The 11,000-nt window shown below is 47.5% G+C and overlaps 1 protein-coding gene across 1 annotated transcript in view; it reads left to right on the plus strand.

The window, feature by feature from the left end:
• EXOC4 (exocyst complex component 4) overlaps positions 1 to 2,025 on the plus strand; it is a 301,672-nt gene extending 299,647 nt beyond the window's left edge. The window contains exon 18 of the mRNA XM_088531798.1: positions 701 to 2,025. Within this exon, the coding sequence (XP_088387924.1) occupies positions 701 to 938 (238 nt within the window). The 3' untranslated portion in view covers positions 939 to 2,025. The remainder of the gene's footprint in view (positions 1 to 700) is intronic.
• The last annotated feature ends 8,975 nt before the right edge of the window (positions 2,026 to 11,000 follow it).

An 11,000-nucleotide genomic window follows, 5' to 3' on the forward strand; every position in this document is an offset into this window, starting at 1 on the left:
TGAGAATCGCCCCACTGCTTCCTTGGCCCCATAGCTCATCTGCCCTTGCAGCAGGTTGTTGTTCGAATCCCCTCTCTTGGAAATCCATTCATCCATTAAGCCACTTAATTTAAACCAGCCTGCTCTGCAGCCTCTTTATTATGCCATCACCTCAGATGAGCTTTTACTTATTAAAAGAGGCACCTAGGCTCCTGGCGTAAATTTTATTTTGCATTATTTCATATTCTTCTCTCAGACACCATGTGTTTCGGTGGTGGTGGCTGTCCCTGGAGTTTGGGGCTTGGAGCTCTTCCATGCTCTGTGTCAGCATCTCCCTGCAAGAGGGGTTTGCTAAGGACAAAACTCTGCTCCCCTTAACCCTTTGACTGCTTTCCTTTCCTGAAGGCTCCTGTCCTTACATACACAACTGCACAGCACCAAGCCTGTATATCTATATACGTCCGAATACTGCCAGCTACGTACTGTGACATTGTGGCTCACACCAACTTTTAGGGACCAGGATCCCTCAGTTCCCTGGATCTGAGTGAGTGGAGGGGAGCAGGGAGCAGGTACCGTATCCTCATGCTCTCTGTACAGCTCCTGACACAGTTTTCTCAGCTTGTAGCACTGTGGAATAAAAAGTAATAGTTGATAATGCTGTACAGAAAGGAAGGGCTGCAATTCTCACCAGAATGTGCTTTTTTGTTTGCTTGCTTTTCAGGCAGTATTACGAGATGCTCTACAACACAGCAGACGAGCTCTTAAACCTCGTGGTGGATCAAGGGGTGAAGTACACGGAGCTGGAATACATCTATGCCCTGAACTTACTGCACCGGAGCCAGACTGGGGTGGGAGACCAAACCACGCAGAACATGAGGCTGCAGAGGCTGAAGGAGATCATCTGTGAGCAAGCTGCCATCAAACAGGCCACCAAGGACAAGAAAATCACCACCGTGTAGGCTGCTCCCGCGCGTGTCTTTACCGAGCAGCAGCGGCCGTCAGGTTGCAGGTCCTAGGCTCTGCATTTCTGCTAAAATTAATGGCAAAAGCACGGATCTTCTGGGTGGCATAGTAGCAAGAAGGGAAATGCCACCTGAGGTTTGATTTGGGGGTTGCTTGGGGGGTTTAATGTGCTCTCATGCAGTGCTGCCTTGACGTGTTCTCCCAAGAGTGATGGCATCGCAGGAGGAGCCGTCATCCTGCGGCAGCGGGATGGGGAATTTGGCTTTGATCTATTGCCACTGCTTTGCCTTGAGACATAAGAGAAGCTGCGGGCTGGGTAAGGAGAAGAATTCATACGGGGTAGTGCAAGGTTTTCAGTGGAAGTTCAAACCACAATAAAGCAAAAGGCACCTGATGCACAAGTGCAGATCTGTTGATAGGGAGAGTGTGGGATTTTGGTGGTTTTCAGGCTCTTTCCATGGTGTTGCTACGTGGGAAGCCCGTTTCAGCTCTGCCAGTACTATTCTCTGTGATATTTTTCTGCTGTTTCTACTGTAAACAGCTCTAGTTGCTCATTCCTTTCATATAGTAGGAGGCAACATGGGACCATCTATTTCCACTGCTGTTTTTTCCGTAGGATGGAGCTGCATGGCATCAGTTTCTGTAGCTCATGCTGCACTGGATGATGTTGGATGTATGAGAAAATTGCAAATTTAGTAGCAGAGCTTAATTCTGTTTTTTCTGAATGTATCTTTTGAGTCATCCCCAGCTCAAAAGATACTAATCCCAATTGCCATTAAATGTACTGGCAGAATACATGGCCTTATGAAGCTCAGCACGGATGGCCAAGGAGGGCAGTGGGAGAGCAGACCCCAGCTCTGCAAGCTCTTCACTGCTGCTTCGGGCCCCACTTCTGCTCTGCCCTGAGTCTGATGAGGTGATGCTGACCCTTCAAGCCAAGAACACACTGCACACAGATTTTTAGGGTAAACCGCTAACCCAGCTGGGTTTCATACCCTGTGATAGGGGCTCTCTGATCTGTACAACTGCTTGTCCATCAGTCCCGAAGCTGCAAAATTAAAGTATATTTAGGGAATCCTCAAAGGCTCCTGTCTTTCCTTCCTTTATTTATTTATTTTTAAGAATTGTTATTCTCATGGTATTTTTGTCACTTGAAAAGATTCCCTTCCAGGTCCAAATTCATGCATTGTCCTCTGCAGTTACATCAGTATGGAAGTGAGCTTCTGAATCCTTCAATCTGACCACCTACCCCAGGCTGACTGATGGAGGAGTCTCTTATCCTCCATAGGAAAAGCAGAATCCAGTTGTTCTAGTTGTTAGGAATCTTCACCTGATTTTGAGCCTGGTTTTTATTTACGAACCCAGTGTTTCTTTCTGTCTACATTGGTCATTAACTACAGTAGTTGACCCCCATCTCTACAATGTTGTAAATGCCTTTACAACAATCTAGTGTAAATGCCTTTACACTAAATAAACCAAGTTCCTTCCGTTTCTTACTTGTCTCCATCTAAAGTCCTCTTAAGTAGCATGCTCAGATATCTTGCAGCACTAGATCCTAGGCCTGACCTGGTGCACTTAAGCCCTTTCCTTAAAGAAGGAGCCTTCCTCACTCCTCTGGTCCTTTGGCAAAGCAAAAGCAGCAGTGACAGAGGAACGTGGATGAGGCTGGAGAGCACTGTCATCATAACATGTTTGATGATCCGAGATGCACTGCAGCAAGGGGCCAGGTAAAGCAGGTTCTCCCTGGAGGATGGAAAAAAGAACTGCTTGGTACATATAAGGCACTGATTTTGGATTTATTGAGGTATACAGGGAATGTGTGAGGAGCTTTGCATTCAAACTGGGCCGCTGTGGGCTCAAGCCAGACTATTTTTGACTTTTTTCGTTCTTAAAACAATTGCTTAATGATCTGAGGCTCTGTCTCATCTCTACGTGGCTGATCTCAAGCTTTGCAGTCCCTGTGTTCCGCCCACTGAGCAGCTGTGCCAGTGGGTGCCGTGACAGCTTGCATGAAATCAAGACAATTTCAATCCTAGGACTGCCTTTTGTTCTGGAAACTAATTATTTCAAAGAGTTGTCTTTGAACTGTCCCTGCCACTGTCTATCATGCCACGGATGTGCAGTCTGCAGTGGTCTATGTGAGGAGGAATTTGCTGGCATGGCACAAGCCCACCACGGCATGGCCATGGAGAAAGGACACACAGTGACATGTAAGGACTTACCTGGACCTTGGTGAACGGTTGAGGGTGGCAGGGACCTCTAGGGATCACCCAGTGCAGCCCCTGCTCCAGCAGGGACACCCAGAGCACGGGGCACAGGGTGGCATCCAGGCGGGTTGGACATCTCCAGAGAAGGAGCCTCCACAGCCTCTCTGGGCAGCCTGTGCCAGGGCTCTGGCACCCTCACACCAAGGAAGTTCTTCCTCACATGGACATGGAGCTGCCTGGGCTTCAACTTGCACCCATGAGCCCTTGTCCTGTCACTGGCCACCACCCAGAAGAGTGAATATTTTGCAGGCAAGGGAAGAACGGTAGCGATGTTTGCCCGAAGGCACAAAGGTTTGAGCAGCGTGTGGCATCTACGAATCCAGGCCATGAGCACCTCACTTCAGCTGCCCATTGGCATAGTGTGCACAGGCTTCCTCATTGCATCGCAAGAAGATACTGCCAAAATTAATTCTCATTAGCCCTAGCAAATCATCAGGCATCTATATAGGCTGGTAGTCTTCATTTCCACATAGCAGCCACCAAGCTGGTGCGGTCCAAACCACACAGCTTGTTGCTGATGGTGGTGATGTTGATGGCCCTCATGGTCTTGCACATTTCTGGACAGCTCTGGGTGTCCTGAGTTCATCAGTTTTGCAGACTCAAGCTCAAGACAACCACTGGGCTCCTGAACTTACTGACCCTTGGAATACTCATATGCTGCTTTCTCAGCGTTCACTTTCCTTCAGCCTGTTGTTATCTGGTAGCTCTTCCTCCATCCCAGGCTACCCAAGGAACCCACCGACACAAACTCACATGGGAAGGGCACGTGTGACACACTCACACCCAAAGGTGGCTTCCCAAATGGGACAAACCTCAGAAGAGGTTTTCTCAGCCGTGCAAGCAAGAGATTTGAGCTCTGCACAGCAGCAGAGCGTGACTCGCCCCACTTTACCCCAAAGTAGGGTCCTGACACCACAAATATCTTCTGCATCTGTCCTGCTCCCTGCACCACCTCCTGCCTGCGATGATTCTGCATTCCTGGTGCAGCCCCACAGAGACACGATGGGGTAAGGACGAGGCCATGGATTTGGTGTCGTAATGCAACACAAAATGCTGTCAGCTCCACCAGCAGCTAGTGAGTAATCGCTTTATGGATGTGGCCCCGTGGTGCTTAAGGAGACAAGGAAATACTCCTCCAGACCGCAAAGTGAAATATTTTCATGGGGGCTGTAAAAGTTCACGAGGGTTTCACAATTTCCTCTTTACAGCATCGTAATCTTTACTGGGTTTTAATTATCGCGCTGTTTTGAAGCCTGCGCCAGACACAATAGCAGACGTGGAAAATAAAGGAAATTGCTCTGGTTCTTCCACAGTTGGGTATCAGTTCGAGCTCTTCGTCTCCTGAGAGCTTCCTGCATCTTGACAGCCTCTCGGTTAAGGTAACTTATCTGTTTAACGAAAATACACATACGGGTATATAGGTATGTGTGCTTATGTATATATACATACACGTGTGAAGCCGCCAGGGAATTCGTGGTGTGGTTCCCCTCTTAAGCTGCCACATATGTGATGAATGCAGCCGTTCAGAGACAGCCCTGCCTGCAAACTTTTGCAGAGACCTCCTTCCACCCAGCCTCTCCTTTTGCCTTTTATTGGCTGCGCTCTTATTTTATTAGCACAGGTCATAATTGCAATTTTCATTTTCAACGTGGCACATGGCAATAAAGGGGAGGGCACTCCGAGAGCAGGGGAGAACTGCCAAGAGGAAATTAGCATCCCAGGAATGTCCATTGTATTGCTCTTGGATACGGGGGAGGGTTTTCATGTAGGGAAGTCATTTACGGAGTGGAGTCATGGAGAAGTCCCAGGAATGACCAGTGGCTCCTTGCCCACTGATCCTTATTCCGGGGGTCACTGTCCAGAATGGGAACATAAAGTGACAGCCAAGCTCAGTCCATCTCTGCAGCCCATCTTGTCCACCCCATCCGAAGCCAGCTGTGCCCTGCAGCTCAGCTTTCACCTTTTGTGCATCAAATGGAGACGCGTGCTCAGAAATGAAGCATTTTATTTTATTTTCTGTTCCTTCTTTTGCTGATTGGATCTAACAACTCAGCCAGGAAGGAGGAAAAAAAAGGGAATTGAGGTAGCCGTGGCCAGCATATAATCATTAAATTTGCTTTTGGATGACCTACATGAAATTCATCAGGAGCGATTTATTGGGAAGTTCATTGCATCCGTGTTCATTATTTAGTCTGTTAGGCTTAGGCGCCGTGGCAATCAGGGGAGAAAATTGGACTGTTAGGGCCTTGGACTTCAGAGTTTGTAATTTCCTCCAGCGAGCTGCAGCATGAAATATATTTGGCACCGACAAATCGCTCCCTCCACCGCTGCGGTTCCGCGTGCTCATCCGGGCACCGTTGTGTTCCTGGCAATTAGGGAGATGAAAGCGGCTCTGAGGGGAAGAAGGGAGGGAAGTGGCTGGAGTCCTGACCCCAGGGCTGAACCCTTCCAAAGGCTTTCGATGAACTTCGAGCTCGTTTTATTTCTTGACGCTCCCGCTGAGTTGGGGCAAAGCTGCAGATCTGGCTCCTTGGAAGCGCCCCTGCATCCCAGGACTGTCGCACCCAGGCGATCACAGGCCTGAGCTGAGCAGCACAGGGGCAAAAATCCCAGGAATCTACAAGAAAAAGGAGACAAACAGCAGAGGCTGATGGCAAATGGGTGGTTTGTGTTAGAAAGTTGGTGTTTTCTGTTCTTTGACGATGCAAGAAGATCCAGGATGAAATCCCTCACCTATAATTGCGAGCAAGGCAAGGAGCTAAGGAGAGAGGGTGACCTGGGCTTTCCCCAAGGGAATTCGAATTAATTTGGGGAATTTGGCTGGGCTCCCGGTGGGATGAATGGCGAAACATGAACTCAGCCACAGGGCTAAGCCAAGCTGGGACTACACTAACACCTCTTCCCCATCACCATGGAAAACAGAGCTGGCAAACCCGGGTTAAGTGGGATTTCAGCTGTATGCACGCTGCCTTTCACAGTCCCTTCCTCATCAGGAGCATCTTGGCAGCATTTCAAGTTTCCCCTTTCACGCTGCATCGTGCTGGGACCTTTTATTGCCCGGTGCTTCTAGGTGAATCACCGAGTGACTTTGCATGAAGCTTTTGCAACTGCAAAGTGCTATCGAAGTGCTAGGGCTGCCCATAAATCCGCTTTGCATGTGGCGTGTGTTTGGGAGCTGATTGTTTTTATAATTGAATTGTAAATCAATGTATTTAAGGCCAACGTTCACTGTTAACACTTCTGAGTATGAAATGCTCCTTCTGTCGATACTGGGAAGGTTTTATTAGGATAATAACTGCTGATTTAGAGCTTCAGCTCTGAATTATTATTATTATTTAATCAATTCGGTGCTTCTTGTTCCAGAGCCAGAAGAATTTGGGGAATGGTTCACACCAAGCCAAGCACAGGTGTGAAGAACTACTTTCTTCCTATGAGAGAAGCTATGTTGGTTGTGTTGTAAGTTGCTCTTTCTCTTACCTTGTTGCCTACCAGCCAGCCAGCCAGCCTCATTCCCCTCATTGAACATCATTCCTACGGTTTTATCCTTTCCTGGTGTATCAAGAAATCCCCCTTCCCACACAAGGAACAAGAATGTGTCAGACCAGGCTATGAAAAACTGAGCTGTTGCTCATTAATCACTGAGAAGCCCCGGCATTTAGGTGAACTGTAAGAGTTCCTCATCTGCATGATTAGCTCTTTCCCAGCTGATTACAGAAGAAGGGCACTCTTTGTACAGCTCTTGTTTTTTTTTAATGATTCTTTAAACATGAGTAGATTAACCTGAAAGTGCTGGGCAACCAGAGATAAGCGCTTGTGCCATCCTCCCTGCTTCTTATAGCAGGCGAAGAGGCCACGTTACTGGAAACAGAGGTTGCACTTCACTCCATCCATGCCTCCTTATGGCAACAGAAATATTCCTTGTGCAAGTCTGCTGCAAAATTGCCTTCCCGGATTTTGACTGATTTATTGATCCAGGAAAACTTGGAAAAGAGATGCAGAAGAGCAAGGCAGGCAGCTCCTGTCCTCCTAAACAGGACAGGAGTCAAATAGTTAATAAATTAGCTGCATGAAAACCTAAACATGGCACCTCCCTGGAAGCATGTGCATAATTTCCAAATGCTCTTCTAAACACACATGGCAGCAAAGGCACCATGACAAAAAATCCACAACTTCATGCAGGGTCCATGAGCTCCAAGCCCTCTCCATGGAGGTGACTTGTGCCTACCAGCAATGGCTCAAGGACGCAGCAAAGGTTGGAAGGATGGGAATAATGTTTTGGGGGCTGGAAACGCTAAAAATCACTAGGAAAAAATGTAGTGCCTGCACAAGACCTTGGAGAAGCTGGAGCTAAAATGCAACCAGCAGCTGCTGGGGTCACAGAGGGATGAAGAGAAAACAGAGGGAAGTGCACAGATCCGAGGGGATGAAAATGGATAAGCACCAAGACCTGAAACTTGTTTTACCCAGGATTTATATTTAGATAAATCGGACTTTGGAAAGTGCTCTGGGCTCTTCCAGCCTAAAGAAGTGCTCCAGAACATCCCACCAGTCCGCTCAGCATTAACCATGGTGTCTCTTTTTTTAATTGCCCTATTCAGGAACAATCTGTCTCTAGCCCTAAATACATAAGGCTGATTCCACTCCAACTGCACCCACGGAGAGAGGGGTCTTAAAAGAGCCATTTCGTCCCAGAGCACGTGAGCAGCCCTGCACTGCCAGCCCAAACAGATGGGGCAGGTGGGGACAGGGAAGGAAGACGTGTGTGTTTCTGAGGTTTTAATAAACCCCTCTCCTGTCTGAATCATCACAAATCCCAGTGGAAGGGCAAGCGTTTTCCAGATGGTGGGAAATAAACTCTGGGAGACTTCCACACAGAGAACTCATTAGCCCTGCTGGCTCTGCTCCAAGATCCACAGCAGCCCCCATGCACTGTGTTCGGGCCTGCCCTTTTTTTTCCCTATCATCTGTTCCCACAAAGTTCACCGACAGAACTAGTGGTAATGGCCACAAACTGAAGCACCAAAAGTTCCACAGGAACTTAAGGAAACATTTTTTAACAGTGAGGGTGCCAGAGCACTGGAACAGGCTGCCCAGAGAGGCTGTGGAGTCTCCTTCTCTGGAGATCTTCAAACTCGCTTGGACGCAGTCCTGTGCCACGTGCTCTAGGTGACCCTGCGTGTGCAGGGGGGTTGGACTAGATGATCTCTAGAGGTCCCTTCTAACCTTAAGCATTCTATGATTCTATGATTCTATGAAAGTCTCCAGCCCCTTCTTACATGGAGAAGCTGCCCAGCTAGCTGTTAATTTCATTACGTGAGGCCTCTTGGAGAGCTTGGAGCTTCAGCGAGTGCCTCCCAGCAAATCCACTGCGTGTTAATCGGAGCATCATCACCTTCCTTCACCTCCTCCTTCAGCCTCCCTCTCGTGCAGGGTCCAGGGAAGGCTTCCAACCTGCAAAGGACACAAAAATGTACATATATACACACAGGCAGTGGGATTTAAGGCCAGCCAGGTCCAGAGATTAACCATATGCTTTGCATAGGTGGCTGTAATGTTCTCTGACTTACCCTGGTGCCTGGAGAGTGGTAGGTACCTCCGGGGGTAATGCAGCTCACCTTCAATAGGTGTTGAAAAGGCCTGATTTTCTCCACTGCCTCTAGAAACCTGCTCAGATTTAGCAATATAAATATGATAATATAGATATATTACATTTAATATATTTATAATATAAAGATGTGCAATATTAAAGGTGACAAATCCTGCCCTGAGGCCTCAACGCTTTGCTGTGTGGCTATGATGAGGTTCATGAGAACATGTATGGATCTGGAGAACATAAAAGGAGAAACTTATTGATGACCAGGCCGTCATCAGGCTGGATAAATACCCAGATCTGCTCCCTTGCACAAGGAATCCCACATGCAGCACCTGGATATCTGCTCCTAAACAGGAGAGGCATCACCATATGTGAAATACTCCTTTCCTGGTTTAAAATACAACTTAGGCAGTCAACTTTCCTTAAGTGTTCATCAGCCTCTTTGGCTAATGGCCAGTGATGTTGTCCCACTCCACTCATGTGCAAAGTGCAATAGAAAACACTGTGTTTTTGAGGAAGGGAATATACTTGGCTTCATGAAAGTTAGAAAAAAAATAAGGCAGCCCAATAGGGATCAATTAACCACTCTCCTCAAGTAGCACCCACTTAGTTTTGTAGCTCTGGTAAATCAAAAGTTGCTCTGTTAGGTCAGAACAAACCCAAAAGACTCTCAAATCAACCCTGTTTTCCAAATAGGATCCATCCTTCCCTTTCCTTTTTTTCCATCCTTTTTTGAGGATCCTAAGGCCTTGTGTTTGCTGCCATTCCCTGAGCGCAGTTCCTAGACACGGACCATCTGGATGGAGAAGAGCCTTCCCAGGGCAGTCCCCGTGCCCTGCGGGCTCACGGAGGAGGCACAGGGTGCTTAGTGGAAACGGAGTAAATCTCATTAAGGGTTTTAACATTTACAGCCAGCAAGATAATGAAGGGAGGTAATTTGGGGGAGCTTTATTGCAGTTATTATAATGTTTCCCTGGAGCACAGAGATAAAAGTCAGTGGATGGTGTCCATAAGGACTTTTTATACCTTTTTTTTTTAAATGGCTTGGGTTTGGGGTCAGACAGAGTATTAGCAGATGTCCTAACAGAGCTTCTCTTCCTCCCTCCCTTTTATTTATGGCTGTGCTTTCTCATTTTACCCCATTTTATAGTATAAGCACACTAGGTAAACCACAGATACACTGGGAATTGGGGAGACATAAAATGAGGGCAAATAAATAGCCCAAATTCTTTTTTTTTTTTCCATTTTTTTTAAAAGCTTTGCACATAATGAATTTGTGGATCTCATTGCCACAGGGCATGACCAACCCCAAGGGGTGACTGTGCACAACGCAAGGAATCACAGAACACATTTGCACAAACGCCTAATATCTTGAGCATCTTTGCTGAGAGTTTCTATGAAGAGGAGATTTGGCATCTGTAAGGCACTTTGTGGTCAAAAAAAGTTTCGTGTTTACCATTTTATTCTTATGAGAGCTTTTGTTATTATTATTATTTCTTCCTTTGAAACACAGTGTGGCAAGCTTCTCATTTCACCAGCAGATATATATGTGCGTGTGTGTTTATATATATATATATATATATATATATAATTTTTTTTTAAAAAAATATTTTTACATAGGCTTTTTCATTTTGTTTTAAGGAAACACATTACTACTACATTTTAAGCAGCCCCCAAATCATCACCTGGACAGGTGGCCGAGCTTCCCAGGGTGAATGACCAAAGTAACCAGCCCTCCCTTTAACCTCCCAGACAAAAACACCAATAACCAGAACTGGCCACTGGCCAAAAGAGCCAGCAGAAAACAGTCAGCCATGCCATGGGCTCCTTGCACGGCCCTTATATGGAGCCGCTGAGCAAAGCCCGTTTGGGTTTGCGGATGGATGCCTCTGCCCTCAAAGTTGTTCGTTTGCTTCGTGTCACAGAAATGGCGCCTGCCCCCTCCTGCGGGGAGGACTACAACTCCCGGCATGCTCTGCGAACTGACTGCTGGGGGCGTGCGCGGCCCCTTGTGGGAAACTACAACTCCCAGGCTGCACTGCTCCGCCAGGCGTTTTCCTATTGGCTGGTTGTGCCGGATGGCGCGAAGTCCGTCTCCCCACAGGGCGGCGCCTCGGCCGTCTCCACGGCGACGGGAGAGTAAACAAGATGGCGGCGGCCTGGCCTGAGGGGTGACAGGGGCCGGGCTCCGTCCTCGC

The sequence above is a fragment of the Tinamus guttatus genome, unplaced genomic scaffold, assembly GCF_059628265.1.
Source record: "Tinamus guttatus ecotype Peru unplaced genomic scaffold, ASM5962826v1 Tinamus_guttatus_pri_ptg000434l, whole genome shotgun sequence".
Classification (NCBI taxonomy): Eukaryota; Metazoa; Chordata; class Aves; order Tinamiformes; family Tinamidae; genus Tinamus; species Tinamus guttatus.